Source organism: Erpetoichthys calabaricus, chromosome 9, assembly GCF_900747795.2.
Source record: "Erpetoichthys calabaricus chromosome 9, fErpCal1.3, whole genome shotgun sequence".
Taxonomy (NCBI): domain Eukaryota; kingdom Metazoa; phylum Chordata; class Cladistia; order Polypteriformes; family Polypteridae; genus Erpetoichthys; species Erpetoichthys calabaricus.
In genome coordinates, this window is record NC_041402.2 from 111,306,285 (window position 1) to 111,323,952 (window position 17,668).

The window sequence follows — 17,668 nt, forward strand, 5'->3', positions numbered from 1 at the left end:
AATGTGTTTGATGATCAGAAACATTTTGTGTGACAAACATGCAAAAGAATAAGAAATCAGGAAGGGGGCAAATACTTTTTCACACCACTGTGTATATATATATATATATATATATATATATATATATATATATATATATATATATATATATGCCTATATACATTGGACTTCCAATATAACTCGGAGTCCTGCCACATGCAAAAGTTTGCTGACGCCACTGCTATCGTGGGCTGCATCAGGAGTGGGCAGGAGGAGGAGTATAGAAACCTCATCAAGGACTTTGTTAAATGGTGCGACTTAAACCACCTACAACTGAACACCAGCAAAACCAAGGAACTGGTGGTGGATTTTAGGAGACCCAGGCCCCTCATGGACCCCGTGATCATCAGAGGTGACTGTGTGCAGAGGGTGCAGACCTATAAATACCTGGGAGTGCAGCTGGACGATAAATTGGACTGGACTGCCAATACTGATTCTCTGTGCAAGAAAGAACTTCCTTAGAAGACTGGCATCCTTCAACCTTGAAACAGTGATACATGCTTTTATAACATCTCATCTAGATTACTGTAATGCGCTTCTTTTTGGAATTAGCCAGGCCTCCATGGCTCGCCTACAGCTGGTGCAAAACGCTGCTGCTCGATTTTTAACTGGCACAAGAAAGCATGAGCATGTTACCCCGATTTTGGCTTCCCTCCATTGGCTTCCAATTCGTTTTCGAATCCATTTTAAGATCCTTGTATTTGTTTTTAAATCTCTTAATGGGTGTGCCCCTCTTTATTTGTCAGAACTGCTGCACCCTTACGTACCATCTCGCTCCCTCAGGTCAGCAGACCAGATGCTTTTATGCATTCCCAGGGCACGATGCAAACTCCGAGGTGAGCGAGCTTTTTCAGTTGCAGCCCCAAAACTCTGGAACGATTTGCCATTGCATGTTAGGCAGGCTCCTTCGCTAGCTGCCTTTAAATCCTTTTTAAAAACACATTTTTACTCTCTGGCTTTTAACCCTGTATAATACGGTGGCTATTTGTATACTTTTTATACTTTCTATTAAGAATGTCTTCAGCTCTTATGTGTTTATGTGTTGTTTTTCTTTGTACAGCACTTTGGTCAGCCTTGAGGTTGTTTTTAAAGTGCTTTATAAATAAATAAATAAATAGTGCAAAAATGTTGGTGTTTCTTGGACAATTGAGGATGTGAGATATTTTCGATGACAGGGAATATCATATGCAAAAAACTTCTTGGATGCTGCATCCAAACAGTACCAGACTGTTTAACCTGCTTAACTGCTTTAACAGTTATTCATCAGCCCATTGTATTAATCCCTTCTTCTGCCCACCACTCAGTCAGCCCACAATTGCCTAGTTATCTGAAAACTATGGAAAGATAATATGTCTTAAAATTTCAGTTTAAGTCAGATGTATATATATTTACATACAAATATATATTTACATATAGTTTGTATGGTCTGGAACGGATTAATTGTATTTACATACAATCCTGTGGAGGAAATTGCTTCGGTTCACGACCAAATCATGAACTGAGGATCCACTGTACACACTTTTAAGATTTTTTTTTTCTTTGAATTGTTGCTATTTCATTAGTTTCACTTTTATTTCAGAACTTCTGTAAAAACAATATTTGGAATCTTTCGAGTCCCAATGTGCTGAATCTTTTTAATGAGGTCAGTGAGACATGTGTTTAATGACTTTGTACCACAATTCAGGATAGCTCTCTCTGTTTGGAATTTCAGCACAGACAAAATGATCTACATCATCAGCAGTTAATAATTTATTTTGCAAAGTAAACAATAAATGCATGTGAGGTAAACTCCGTTTTTGAAATTCTCTTGACTTAAACTTCAAAGCCTTACAATATTTACATACTTCTGACATATCACCTATGCCCATATATTCGATCTCTTTTCGCCTTTTCGTTATTTTTCCCGAGTAATAATTTCTCTTTCTTTGTGCTAATGCGATGTTTACTTTCTATGTTTTGACACTGTCGTTTTTTTCTGCTTTCATATTCTGTATCTTGCTGTGCATGTGTTTCGTGCCTATGTTTTTTTTTTTTTGAGTCTTTTGAAGTCCAGTTTTCATTATCTCTAACCTGCTCTGCATGTGTTTGGCCCCATTGTTTTTTAACCTTTTTATGTCGTTTTACTTTGTTTTCTACTGTCTTTTATTTCTGACCTCGCTTTATCCTGTTTTTTTTTTTTAATAGCACCTGGTCCGTGGTGATTATTTTCCCTTTTTCGAGTAATAATTTCCATTTGTTTGCGCCCCTGCGATCATTACTTTCTTTTTTTTTATACTTTCTAATTTTCCTACTTTCATATTCTTTAACTTTCTCCACGTGTATCGCGCCAACTATTTTTTTTTTGAGCCTTTCGAATTCTACTGCTTTCATAATCTCTATCCTGCTCTGCATGTGTATAGCACCAACGTCCAGATTAGACGTTCTTTTTTTTTCAATTCCACTTGTCCCGGGCTGATAATTACTTATCATTACTTTCATAATCTCTAACCTGCTCTGCATGTGTACAGCGCAAACGTCCCGATTGGACGTACTTTTTTTTCCAATTCCATATAGCAAAATCAAAGACAGAACTCAAAGGAAACCTTCAGATCTACTGTGTTATCTCTATTTCAGCAGATTTAGTAATGGACTGGGAAGATCTCTGTCATAGTTTTTATTGAACTACTGAACTACATATATGTACATTTAAACTGAAAATACTGTATTTTATTTAGATTTAGATAATATGTTATATTTGAAGTATTTTAGGTTCACTTGCCATATTGTTTCATTACTATGATTTTTATGATTAATATGATGATGGGTTGAAGGAATGATTAACCCATTGCCAGATCATCTTTGTATGGTGTAAATCAAAAGCAAAGGGAATTTGAAAATTATGTGGTACCCGTAACATATAGAAGATGACGCAATATATCATGTTTGCAATGGCTTACGAGTAGATTGATCACGCACAGAGCTCTACTGTTAGTCTAGTTGAAGCCAACGTCAAATAAACATGGTTGCTCCTCTACTCTGAACAAAACACCATAGTGAGATTTCTTTGAGCAGAAGGAGTGAAACCTGCTAAAATTCACCTAAGGAATTTGGTTCAGTAAAGAGGTGAAAACAGCATGAATAAACAAAAAGTTTATGAATGGGTAGAAAGGTTTAAAACAGGATGAAGAAGTGTAAGGATCCAGATAAATGGCTGCCAACACCACTTCCCTTTGAGAGGCGTGGTCATCTAAATGTTTATGAATGCAACAGTTTAAAATGGGAAGTGATCTGATGAGAAACAATGAAAATCAAAATATAAATTAACAAGGGCATTCAGTATTCAAGTATGCATTAAGCGCACAATAAAATTAAAGTCCAGTCACTAGACACAAACCTTAACATCACTAAGAAAAAAAAAAAAAAGAAATTAAATTGACAACAGCAGTGGGCAAAAAATTTTAGATTAGTCATTACAGCAGAATTATTAGTATCATGCATGTGACTGGGGAACCACCTTCCTGCAATTGCACGGAACATTAAAGCTCACCAGCTGATGGATGAAGGACCTTGCTTCTGCCTGTACCTAAGAAATGCCTCTTGCACTTTCGAAGTAGCCAGATCAGATTGCAGGAACCCTTAACTGCATCATGCTTTCTGACAGATGCTCTCCTTCAAATATTGTATTATTGCAAGTGTTCAGCTAATATTAAAAGAAGCTAAGCATATTCTTTCTTTAGCGTTTTTTTTTTTGTTTAATCTTAGAATCACCGAAATTCCACTAGAGAAATTATATATACAGGAATTTTCCAGCTGAAATCAATGACTTCCTCATTAACTGGGATACAAATGTGAGGAGACACTGAAACAAATTTCCTTAGCCAACATCATCATGGCATGAAAAACAAAAAACTCAATCCAAATGAGGGAGAAGTGTGTTGCCCTTCAGGGAATGGTTATAAAAAATAGCTACTAGCCTGAAAATGCCCATTTCTACAGTTAGGGAAACAATAAAAAAGTGGTCATCAACTGGAACTGTGACAAACTTGCCTGAAAGAGGACCCAAGTTTATTTTACCCCCATGTACAGTGAGAAGGATGGTAAGAGAGTTAATAATATCTCAAAGGATCACTGTTGGGGAGTTGCAAGAAAAAAAATCCTGGGGTTATCAAGTCTCCAGAATCACCATCAGATGGCATCTCCATGCCAACAGATTATTTGTAAGGCATTCCAGAAAGAAGCCTTTTCTGTCAGTTATCCACAAACGTTAAGTACATGGAGTTTGTAAAACGTTACCTCAGCTTTGACTGGAACTGTGTTCTATGATCTTATGAAGCAAAAATTGAACTTTTTGGCAATAAAAACAAAAGTGGATTTGGTGTAAAAAGAAGGATGGTTATAGAACCTTGAAAAGAACCTTGTCTTAGCTATGAAATATGGTGGAGGTTCTGTGATGTTGTAGGGCTGTTTTTCCACCAAAGGTCCAAAGGCACTGGAAACATTGTTAGGGTACATGGCATCATGGATTCCATGAAATATCAGGAGATTTTAAATCAAAACCTGGCTGTCTCCACCAGGAAACTAAAAAAATTAAAGGGACACTTTGGAAACACATCAGATCTCAATGGGGAAAAATTATGCTGGATATCTATACTGATATAGATTGGGTAATGTCTTAGGAATGAAAGGATGATACATTGTTTGATGGAAATGAAAATTATCAAGCTATAGTGAAGGCTGAATTCAAAGGAACCCTGAAAATCAAAGTGAGAAAATGCTGCGGCAGGCTAGTCCATTTTGCAGAAAATTTAATTGCAGCAACTCAAAATCATACTCAGTAGTAGTTTGTATGGCCCCTACGTGCTTGTATGCATTCCTGACAATGTTAGCAAACCTTTTGGTAATGGCACGTATTGATGTGCCATCCTGGAGAAGCTGGACTACCTGTGCAACCTCTGTAAGGTCCAGGTATATCTTCATGCTACCAGTAGTCACAATGACCGTAGCCAAATGCAAAACTAGTGAAAAAACAGTCAGAAAAGATGAGGAGGGAAAAATGTCAGTGGCCTCCACCTGTTAAACAATTTCTGTTTTGGGGGTCGTCTCATTGTTGCCCCTGTAGTGCACCTGTTGTTAATTTCATTAACACCAGTGCAGCTGAAACTGATCAATTTCCCAGAAGTTTCATTAACTTGATGCTATACTCTGATTAAAACGTGTTAAATTAATTTTTTGAACAGTATATTAAATGCAGGGGTTCCAACAATTGAGGTACATTTATTTTTGTTAAAAATATTTATTACTTGATGAAGGCTTTGTTTTTCTTTGAATTAACTTATTTCAATTAAAAGTTAGATATTTCTTATTTTTTTAGTGGAAGATGACAGTTCTTCAGCAAACTGATTTTTTTCACACCCTAATTACTAATGTTTACAAGGGGTGCCGATAATAGTGGAGTACACTGTATATGTGTGTGTATACAAAGGAGTGGGCAAAAATAGGTTTACAGTTGTGAATTTCAGCACTTACGAGATTGTTCCGAAATTCACCGTGCCACTGTGACAGTCTTTTGAGTTAATAAAGTTAACAAATCTATTTTACTAATCATAACCTGAATGTCTTTTTCCATACAAATAACTGTAAACCTACTTTTGCCCACCCCTCTAACAAACATATTTCCAGGGAGCATGCACCCCTAAAGGATACACCAGGGTGGAAGCCCAGCCTCTTTTCTGTATCTCTGCATTGTCTACCTACCCAGCTGCTCCTTACAAAGGGAAAAAAGTAACTACAGCAGTATCATCACATATTTTCAGGGAATATTGTAGGTCACCAGTTGATTTGTGCAAAGTGTGGTGTTTCTTATGTAGCTCTTGGTCACTTCATGTCTTAGATGATTTGTATGTTAAGAGAAGCAAATATATCTATTTTATAAACCTGCATATCTACAGCAGGGTCAATGGAAAATCTCAGCAAACATCAGACGCAAGGCAGGAATAATTCCTGGACAGGTCATCAAGTCCATTGCAGGGAAAAAAATACTTTTCTACAGACACAGAATTAAGATTTGTCAAAGAAGAATTTAATCCCAATATGTGTGTTGTCAATCAGACTATTTCTACTGTATTTGAAAACCCACAAATTGCACAAAGTAAAATTGCCAGTGTTAAATTAACTATAACAGTGTTTAAGTAACCAATTCAAATTTGAATCAGATTTACACTTAAAATGCTCATTTAACAATATTTCACTGTTCAAAAACCTTCTCTGGCAGGAGTGACATTGTTATTTAGTACTGTAGAAAGTTGCATGTGTTTGATACAGGTTAGAGGCACAGAAAATAGAAGTGAGCAGAAGGTCTTGTGAGCAGTTTATTGCAGCCTCATCTTCACCTTACAGCCCAAAAAAAGCTCTGTTTTTCATTTTCCATCTCATTTATTCTCCCACATCATTCACAGAGCTTATCACAATATGGAAAGAGCAAATTTTAAATTAAATCTACACTCTTCATATTCTGTGGTGCACAGAATGTAAACATTCATAGGGTCAGATTTATAGGGGCAGTTGTTTTTGATGATAATAACACAAGTACATATTTGGTGTACAACCAAAAAAAGGTCATATGTATTTTTCTCCATGGCTCTGTTATGGTGTGGGGTGCAAGGTAAATATCAATAAACACAAAGCTACTCTGGTTAATCATGTTTAATGCTATGTCAAACCATTTCTATCATAATGGTTGAAAAGCTTCAAAGATACTAAGAGCCTACATACTAGGCTCAAGTGGTAAATAAAATGTTTGAGAAATATGAGAACCATATAACTCATATGCCATATCTCATTGTAACTGTTCTTATTTTCAGGGACTTGTGACATGAAAAAAATGTTCTTAGTCTTGGAAGCATTTTAGAAATAGTAAAATTGCCATTATCCTGCCAGCAGCAAACTTGCACTTGTTCAAATTCTACACTCTATGTTCCAAGCAGCTGTCTCCCTAGTATTGCTTCAATTGGCTTCTGAACATAATACTGTCCTCTCCCAGCTGAAGGTTTTTATTCACACTGATTAACCTGCTAAGATCTCAGGGGAACTCCAAACTATAGGATACAGGCTGAGCTGTCCTGTAGGTATGAATTTTGTGAAGCTTGTGGGATATGTAGACATTCCTAGTTGTTGCCAAAAATGTGAGGGTTAAAAAGCACTGCCATAATTTGAACATTTTATCCATGTCTCCACTTCATGCCTTGTCAGTTGAAAGACTGGTTCTCCTGTGCCACCCTCACTATAGAGTGTAGCCTGGCCAGATTTACATTGGAAGTACCTGAAACTTAATATTTGTGAGGAGATTTGGTGTCAAAAAATATGCAACGATTGATTTCCTGGATTTGCATTTTGCCTGCTGGAGTGTGTCCTCTGTCATCACCACTGAAAATGGGCTCCAGTTTGTGTTGGGTGAATTCTCTGCTTTTGTAGCCACCTGGGGCGTTTGTCATGTCCAGACAACCTTTTATCACCCACAGTCAAATGGGGGAGTTGAGAGATTTAACTAGACCCTAAAAATGGCATTAGAGCTCATTTGGTTGAGGTCTGCCCATTCTTTACTCTTCTCCATACTCTATCATACAGCCACACAACACTCGACTACAGGCAGCTCTACTGCATGTGTGATATTAGGACATAAACTGCAGCTTCTTAATTGTTTGCAGCCCCAGGTTTCCTTTACGTCCTGAATGCTTCATCGAAATACCAGTCTCCAAATTCAGCACAAGATGAGGGAACATTCTGATATTATGTGTTGGGTGAGAATTCCAAACATCGTTGACCTCAACTGAGTGAATGTTCATCATCCCCACTGTGACAACATGCTGAAGTCTTTTTTATCTTTACCACTGCATGTTCTTGAGCAGCTTGGGCTGGCAACTTTCCATCTCTCAGATTGTTTACATGGACTAGGCAAGGTAGTACCAATAACCACTGCTGATAGAGAAATAAATGGAGGCCTGGACAGCCTAGAAAAAATCAGCCCTGCTGGATCTTCGGCCTGAGCACCCACCCTTAGACCTGTTAGAAACTGGTCTTGTCCAGGCTATTCAATTCAATAAATATGATACCTCACTGACATTTAACATTTTATAATAAGAATAACCTTCCCTGGGATTCACAAAAGCTACCCCTTTTAGATTTTCTGTTCCTGTTTTACATTTGTGTAGTTGTCTTTTTGGGAAAAAGGTTAAGTTTTTTTGTTGTTTGGGGGGGTTTAGTTGTATATGTATGGCATTAATGCAACAGTGTCATATATTGAAATGTTCTTTCTTGTCCTGGGGTGAAGCACGATTTTTTGAATGTGAAAATACCATGTCAATATCATGTGAATTAAAAGGACTATCCATGTCAGCTAATTATTATGCTTTCTTCATTTTAGCAATATACAGTACAAGAAGTATTACGTTTAAATAGCTCCATGGAGCACATTTTATTACTTCCACATTTCCCCAGTGATTTATTTGTTTTCACTAAGTACTCTGGTTTCTCTACATATGACAAACTGACTTATGTTTCATTAATTAGACTTAGAAAGCAAAAGGCATTGTTCATTCCTGATGGGCAAGTCAAGAGTTGCACCACTGAAACATGTCACGATTCCAAGATTGGAGCGGACAACAGCCAGTGTGGCAGTCAAAATGGACAAATGCTAAAAGGTGAACTTCAAATGCCCTTACAAGAATCTACATTTTGGACTGACAGCACCATAGTGCTAAAATACATTTCAAATGAAAGCACTTGATTCAATATCTTTGTTGCCAAAAGAATATCAGTGGTCAGAGATCATTCACAACGTTCGCAGTGGAGGTATGTTACATCTGCCCTTAATCCGGCTGATCAAATATCCAGAGGGCTAAGCATAGAAAGCTTTCTCAAAAGCACCACATGGTCACAAGGTCCAAGTTTCTTATCAAAGCCCAAAGGAGAGTGGCCAAAAAGACCAGATCAACTGAGCGATTCACTGTCTGAAGACAATCCAGAAATTAAAACATGCACAGTCAACATGACAAAAATAGAGGAGGTGACCGAGCCCATCAACAAACTAATCACCCACTTTCGGATTGGCTATGCTTGAAGAAAGCAGTGGCTTGGCTCCTCAAGTTTAAAGACATACTGCTGCACTTAAAAAATAAAAGAAAAACATTTCAACTAGAAGTCAGTCAGTCTAAAAGCAATCCAGAAAAAACAAAAATCACTCATCACAAAGCACATGAAAAGGTATAAACTGACTTTAAATCCAAGCCCAATTTCTCTAAAAGACTTGGCTAAAGCTGAAAGAGAGCTTATATGCCTCAGTCAACAGCAAGAATTTCCAGATGAATTAAAGGCTTTAAAGAAAAACGCTTGTGTAAAAAGAACAGTCAAATGTATAAACTTGACCTGATCATACAAGATGGAATACTGAGAGTTGGAGGAAGACTTAACAAAGCTGCAATGCCTGAAGAAGCTAAACATCCTGCAATTCTTCACAAGCATTCACATATTGCTTCTCTTATATTGCAGCACATTCATAAAGAAATCGGACATTGTGGGCGCAACTATGTGCTTGCACAGTTATGCCAGAAATACTGGATACCTCAAGCAAATTCAGCTATCAGAAAAATAATTTCAAAATGCACAACATGCAGAAGATACAATGTGAAAGCAGGTGAGCAAAAAATGGCAGATTTGCCAGAAGATCGCCTAGTACCTGACCAGCCACCTTTCACCAATGCTGGAGTTGACTATTTTGGTTCCTTTCAAGTCAAAAAAGGATGAATTCTGGTCAAGAGGTACGGAGTAATCTTCACTTGTCTAACAATACGAGCTGTGCACATACTGTAGAGATTGCACACAGCTTAGACACTTATTTGTGTATGCATGCCATATGCCGATTCATGTGCAGAAGAGGACAAGTTAAAATAATGCACTCAGATAATGGAAAAACTTCGCTGGAGCAAAAAGTGAGCTACAAGAAGCAATTAAAAATTTTGGCCAAGAAAAAATAGGCAACGGTATGATGAAGAAAGAAATCAAATAGGTTTTCAATCTACCATCAGCCTCTCTTCAAGGTGGTGTATGGGAGAGACAAATCAGAAGTATAAGGAAGATTCTAAATTAAACACTAAACCAACAAACACTCGATGATGAAAGTCTTCAAACAATGATGTGTGAAGCTGAATCAATCATCAATAACAGACCCCTCACAAAGACATCAAACAACCAAAATGATCTGGAGGCACTCACACCAAATCACTTGCCATTACTGAAGACACAATCTGACATGCCTCCTGGACTCTTTTCTAAAAAAGACCAGTATACTCGAAGACACTGGAAGCAAGTACAATACATGGCTGAGCAGCAACAAGTCATGATATTCAATAATGACCTTAATTAACAGCAAGAACTGGCTTCTCATTAAGAAACTGGTTGGAGTAAAATCGGCTGAAGTTTGACGTTCTAATTCAGCTGGTCGTCTGTTGGCTCATTTCACATCTCATTTCTGTTTGGCTTCCATCAATTCAGAAGACTGAATTCTTAAAAACTGGGCTATTAAAATGAAGGGAAAGGGAGTTAATTAGCAGTGAAAACTGGTCGCTGATTAGGAAAAGGGTTAGAATGAAAACCTATAGCCACTGCAGCCCACGAGGACTGGAGCTGGACACCCCGGTCTAAAGAGTATTTGCCAATACTTTATGAACGTCAAAAATGGCTTGCACCAAGAATAAATTTTGAACCAGGGAATGGTGTTTTAATTGTAGATGATGCTGCAGCCTGCAGTTCCTGGGTAACGGGTTGAGTCATCAAGACAATGCCAGGTGCCAAAGGAGCAGTCAGAAGAGTTTGTGTGCAGACCAAAATCAGCACACTGGACAGACCCTGCTTCAAGAAACAGCCAATGTTTGAAATGTAAGAGCCAATCTTAGAAAGTTAATTAAGTTAAGTTAAATTCATATTAATGTTTGCTTAGTCACAGCCATAGACAATGGTATAGCCTTTTAACCCACGAAAGTTAATAAGAGATAGGATTTCTTGCTATAACTAAGATACAGTGTGACAACTGAGTCAGTTGTTGTACAGAATAGAAAGACCCATTTTCAACATAGAAATGTACAGTTTTCTGACCATTTTGAAATGGTTCAGAAACGTTTAGAAGTGATTTGTAATGATCAGCAATGAAACAAGATTTAAGCTTTGAACAGAACTTTTCTTAACAAAAACTTTTTTTTTGCTATATCAATTTTTTTCTTTTTAGTATGAACGGTTTTACTTTGAATTTTTACTAAAGCTTTTAAAAAAGAAGATATTTTGTCTGTGGAATCATTTTGACGCATCAGGCTTTTACTGAATCCCATTTACAAGTTGGAGCTATGGAACTTTGGTAATTTTGGATAAAACTAGCTACAGTTATCATAGATACAGAAAAAAATTGTGCCCTGGAATACTAGTAGTCTTTTTGATGCATTTAAAATATCACAGTAAATCAACAGAAAACCTACAGTATATAAACATGCCATGTGCAAAAACCAAAACTAAAAATATACTCATATTTTAAATTATATGTTGCAAATAAAACATAATTTTCAAATGCAGTTTAAATATTTTAAGACTGTTTAGCTAGGTGGTATTAAATTATTTTTTAATCTCTAAGTCAAAAATATTGTCTTCATATTCAATTGACTACTTCAATTACGCAATTTAAATAACAGAATGCATTTATATTACCATGTGCATAAATTGATCACGTTCCTGTGATGTCTTCTCAGCCAGGTGGATCATGTTTGCAAGGTACTGATGAGATGCAATTTCTTTATCCATTGCTTCATCAAGTTGCTGTTTTAAAATGTTGGCCTTCCTCTTGTGCTTTCTAAAAACATATAAACATTGGGAAAGTAATGAATATGTACATGCATCAAGCTTTAAAAAATGATCAGACTACTGCATCTACTATGCATGGTCTGTATTGTTTAAATGATTATTTTCAAAACGCCTTACTTCAACAGGGAATAAGTTAATAGAATGCACTATTCACTGTGATACACAAAAATTATTCTTCGCATTCACATTCCATTCAAAGCTCACCAAAGTTTGCATACTTGCTTTATTTGCTGACTAGAATTATTAAACTGATTTTATTTAATTTTATTATAATGATTTCATTTGTGCATATATTAATACATATATTATATTGAAAGGTTATAACAGTTTTATTAGATTACTTTTTATCAAGTTATAAATTTAGACAAATCTAACCTCAGCTGATGAACGACAAATTAGTGTTCACTATCATTGTTGTACAACCAAAAAAATCAAGATGCAGAAGCCATAAGTGAAAAAGTTGATAAACACCATATTTCACTAGTTTGTAGAACCACCTTTAATAGCAATTACTTGAAATACTAATTTTGTGTACAAATATTATAAGAGAGTGGGACAACTCAAACTTAATGGCTCTGACCATGAACTAGTAGTTGTAGAATATGCATGCAGCTATAGAAGCATTGTAATCAGGGTGGTGCACTTCATGTACTGTAGCTATAGCAGCATTGTAATGAGGGTTGTGCACTTCTTTTGACAGCTGATCAACAGAATGTAATATGGGATAGGATTTTGATGACTAATAATCAATAAGAAGCCCACTCAGGTGGATGTCATAACAATGTTGGATTTGAAAAACATTTTTTTTTAACTTGGCTAATTAATTATCAGTTTTACCTATGGCAATACAAGTAATCCTCTTTAATAAAATCCCTTTGTGTGTCCAGGTGTCCATGTGTGTGTGTGTCTTCTGGTGAAGTGCGCATGCGCAGGGCTTCTGGTGAAGTGCGTATGCGCGGGGCACGGTGAATACAAACCAGTATTACTGCGAGAGGAAATTAAAGGTACACAATACAGTGACGCATATTACAGCCACATACAAGCCAGTATTACTGTCAGAGGAGATTAAAGGCATGTTACCGACGCGCACGCCTGTATTACCGCCAGAGAAAATTAAAGGTATATTACAGGCGTACAAGCCAGCGGATGTACAAGACAGTATTACTGTCACAGAAAATTAAAGACACACAATACACGGTGGCAGCCCACGAAGAACGGTCAGCTCAGCAAGTAAACATCAACAAAAAAAAGGCTGAAAGAAAAATACGACCAACAAAAAGAATGAGGTCAAAGTCCCTTGCCATTTAATATAGACTGTTCCTACTAATGATTATGCACTACTGTTCTAGCACCCGTTATTGTAACGGGCTAAATGACTAGTTATTTAAATAATTCAACAAGGCTACTACTTTATTTACCTTACCCTTTTCTGTTGTAAGAGGTAGGTCTCTGGCCTTTAGACTTATATCAAGATAAATGAAGCACATGTCTTAAGGAACACAAAAATGCAATTTATTAATAAACACAAAGATTACAGAAGTATAATAAATGCATATATCTTATCAAACAGACCTCAGTATGTGCGTCTCTGGAACTGCAGGTCTGACATTGTGGTCAGCAACACAGGAGCGTCGCAGGGGACAGTACTTTCTCCCGTCCTGTTCAGCCTATATACATCGGACTTCCAATACAACTCAGAGTCCTGCCACGTGCAAAAGTTCGCTGACGACACTGCTATCGTGGGCTGCATCAGGAGTGGGCAGGAGGAGGAGTATAGGAACCTCATCAGGGACTTTGTTAAATGGTGTGACTCAAACCACCTACACCTGAACACCAGCAAAACCAAGGAGCTGGTGGTGGATTTTAGGAGGCCCAGGCCCCTCCTGGACCCCGTGATCATCAGAGGTGACTGTGTGCAGAGGGTACAGACCTATAAATACCTGGGAGTGCAGCTGGATGATAAATTGGACTGGACTGCCAATACTGATTCTCTGTGCAAGAGAGGACATAGGCGACTATACTTCCTTAGAAGACTGGTGTCCTTCAACATCGGCAATAAGATGCTGCAGATGTTCTATCAGACAGTTGTGGCAAGTGCCCTCTTCTACGCAGTGGTGTGCTGGGGAGGCAGCACAAAGAAGAAGGACGCCTCACACCTGGACAAACTGGTGAGGAAGGCAGGCTTGATTGTAGGCATGGAGCTGGATAGTTTGACATTAGTGGCAGAGCGACGGGCGTTCAGTAGGCTCCTATCAATTATGGAGAATCCACTGCATCCACTAAACAGTGTCATCTCCAGACAGAGGAGCAGCTTCAGCGACAGACTGCTGTCACTGTCCAGCTCCACTGACAGACTGAGGAGATCGTTCCTCCCCCCAAACTATGCGACTCTTCAAATCCACCCGGGGGGTTAAACGTTAACATTATTCAAAGTTGTTGTGTTATTACCTACATTTTTTACTTGAGGAGCCAAGCCACTGCTTTCTTCAAGCATAGCATTGTTTTTTTGTATCAGTATGCTGCTGCTGGAGTTTGTGAATTTTCCCTTGGGATTAATAAAGTATCTATCTATCTATCTATCTATATATATATTATTGTGGAAGCTGGCCTGGAGACAGACAGGCGGACACCAAAGGTTCAACAACTAACACACGTTTATTCCTATTTGTCATATCTACATTTCACACAAACCAGTGCCCCAGCACCAATCACCCTCAAGTCCAGGCCTCTTCTCTATGCCTTTCTTTCTTCTTGACCGCCTCCACTCATCTCCTCTGAGCTCCGTCCTCTTCCACCCGACTCCAGCCCCCATGAAGCCCTGGGGGAGTTTGAGGCACGGCTGCAACCCAGGGAGGCTGCCATCTAGTGTCCAGGGAGTGATACTGGGCTTCCCACCCTTGTTCCCCTGGCAGATGTGGTGAAGGGGCGTCCTGGCCAGGCCTCGTTATATATATATATATATATATATATATATATATATATATCTAAAGAGAGACATTAGGCAAACACTTGCATAACATATACACTGGCTGTTTATAGGTATTTAGTGTTCTACTTTATCTTGGCAAAGATAAATAGTTTTACGATACCAAGTCATTGAAGATGATGTCCGATGTTGTGTGGAGTTGCTCCTTTGGTTCAAGAGGATTCTTTATGCTTTGGAGTGCACTCTTTTCTGCATGATCATTCTCAGTGCTTTCTGCTGTTATTCCCTTTACTGTGCCGTCTACAATTTAAGGAAAAGCATTACTCTTTCTGGCACAAGAGTTTAGATGCTAAAGTTCCCTTCTTGAAGTGATGCCTGCTTCTCAGTCTTCAGACTGGCTCATTGCTTAGCTAGGCAAACTGGATCTCAGCTCTCAGGTTCACAAAGAGATGAATTTGCCGAATTCAGCTCTCCAAGGAAAAGCAGCTCATATCTTTTAAACCAGGTTTGCATATTTCCCCACTTCCTGAGTGAATCCTTGAGAGGGTGCCCTGAGAGGATCCCCAGAGTTCAATGTGTATCCAGAAAATATCCTAGAGAGCTTCTTCAGGATGGTGCATAAATTTTTAAGGGAAGGTTAAATCTTCTCCTGATTGGACTAACATTACTCCCAGTTGAAAATTCAGTATTTTATAATAGGTGAGTTCTTCTGTCCATCTTAGTTGTCATCACTTGAATTATATATCTTTGTCCTTGCTTGAGTCCACTTTTTGACTTCTGGCTCATGAAGTCTACAGAGCAGCTTCAGGAGAGATGTTAATGCAATTCTGATTTACACCTTTCTTATCAGATGAAGTATGGGCAGATCCTGGTACAAGCTGAAGTTTAGTCACTTAATTTGAAACAGAAGTCGGGAAAGGCACAGCTAGATGCCTTGCATCGCTGTTAAATCTGCTTTCTTAACAGGCCTGGTGTTCCATTGATGCCTAGCAGAATGGACAATGCCCACTTTGGGGTTAACTATTCACCCATTACACAAATTTGGGTTTGGACTAAATATATGGACATGAATTAAATCTAATCAATAATAACTTGCTTGCTTGGCTTGAAAGAAGTTCTGAGAGTTTTGTGCACTTTGTGCACAATTTAAAAAAAAATTTGCTCCAAAAGACTTTGAAACTTTCCATTGCTGCTAAGGAGTTGTGCAGGAATCTTTAGCTTTGTTTTACCTTAAGAAGGTTTTTTTTTTTTTTTTTGCGTTTTTTCACCTGCACAGGAAATAAAAGTAACTGAGTGTTTTGGGAAGTGTTTGGAAAGTTACTTGTTACTTGCAGTTACTTGTACTTGCTCTTGTTATTTGTATTCAAAACTGTCATCAATGAGGTGAGGAGAGGCAGGGCAGTAAACATCCGGCGCCGCCGAGAGTGGCAGACTTTTCAGCAGCTCCTCCGTGTAGGACTATATGTGTATGTGTATTTTTCTACTTTTATTTTTTCTATTTTTATTTATTGATCACTCCTACCACTTTATTTTATGTGGATTTGTTCCCTGGACACACTTACTTTTACAACATGGGCATGGATTTTTACACGCCGAGACTCGCCTATTCAAGTACTCAACTTCGAGCGCTGAGAACAAATGCCAGTGCCGGTGTGGTTCCCTATTTACCTGACGAGGTAAGAAGGCGGTATCGTGGCAGCAGAGCTGACACTAAGCTAAAAATGAAACGGCTTGCGAGAAAGTGCCGTTTTAAGCCTTCGGTGCCTTCTGTTATTCTGGGGAATGTGAACTCAATCTCAAATAAGATCGACGAACTGGCTGCGCTGGTGAAAAATGTCAGAACCTACAGAGAATGCAGTTTGTTGTGTTTCTGCGAAACGTGGCTAACTAACACCATCCCAGATGCTAATGTGGAGCTACCCGGGTTTAGCACAGTTAGAGCGGACAGAGACGCAAGTACCTGTGGGAAGCACAAAGGAGGGGGACTCGCTCTCTATGTTAATACACGGTGGTGTAACTCTGGACATGTTAAAGTCAAAATCTCCACTTGCTGCAGGGACATCGAACTGTTGGCCATAAGTCTGCGTCCCTATTACTTGCCCAGAGAGTTTGGACACGTCATTGTTGTCATTGTGTATATTCCTCCTCGGGCGGACGTGGAGATAGCGAGTGACATCATCCATTCTGCTGTTGCTAAGTTACAAACGCAGCACCCTGAGGCGCTAGTGCTAATCGCTGGAGACTTTAACCATGTGACGCTGGACAAAACATTACCTGCATTCTCCCAGTATGTGGACTGCAACACCCGGGGAAATAAGACTATTGATTTACTGTATGCAAACGTTAAAGACGCATACAGTGCCACCCCGCTGCCTGCGCTTGGGAAAGGAGATCATAACCTGGTTCTGCTTCAGCCTCACTACAAACCAAAAGTGAGAGTCCTACCTGTAACCACAAGATCATTCAGGAAGTGGACCCCGGAAGCTGAGAATGCTCTGAGACAATGTTTTGGAACTACAGACTGGGATATCCTGCAGGGATCACATAGTGAAAACATTGAGGAGGTTGTTGACTGCACTACTGACTACATCAACTTCTGTATGGACACTGTAGTTCCAGTAAGAACTGTACGCTGCTATGCTAACAACAAGCCATGGATTACAAGTGACATCAAGGGCCTTTTGATCCAGAAGAAAAGGGCCTTTAAAGACGGTGATCAGCATGAGCTCAAGCGCGTGCAGAAGGAACTCCGAGTCCAGCTCAGGGCGGCGAAGGAGCAGTACAGGAGAAAGCTGGAGCAGAAGTTGCAGAACAACAGCATGAAGG

General features: G+C 38.7%; 2 protein-coding genes across 10 annotated transcripts in view; one reads left to right on the top strand and one right to left on the bottom strand.

Annotated features, from left to right (window-relative positions):
• cep89 (centrosomal protein 89) overlaps positions 1–17,668 on the bottom strand; it is a 416,738-nt gene that overhangs the window by 74,563 nt on the left and 324,507 nt on the right. The window contains exon 15 of the mRNA XM_051931539.1: positions 11,764–11,905. Within this exon, the coding sequence (XP_051787499.1) occupies positions 11,764–11,905 (142 nt within the window). The remainder of the gene's footprint in view (positions 1–11,763; positions 11,906–17,668) is intronic.
• LOC114657616 (uncharacterized) overlaps positions 1–17,668 on the top strand; it is a 708,025-nt gene that overhangs the window by 33,918 nt on the left and 656,439 nt on the right. The window lies entirely within an intron of this gene.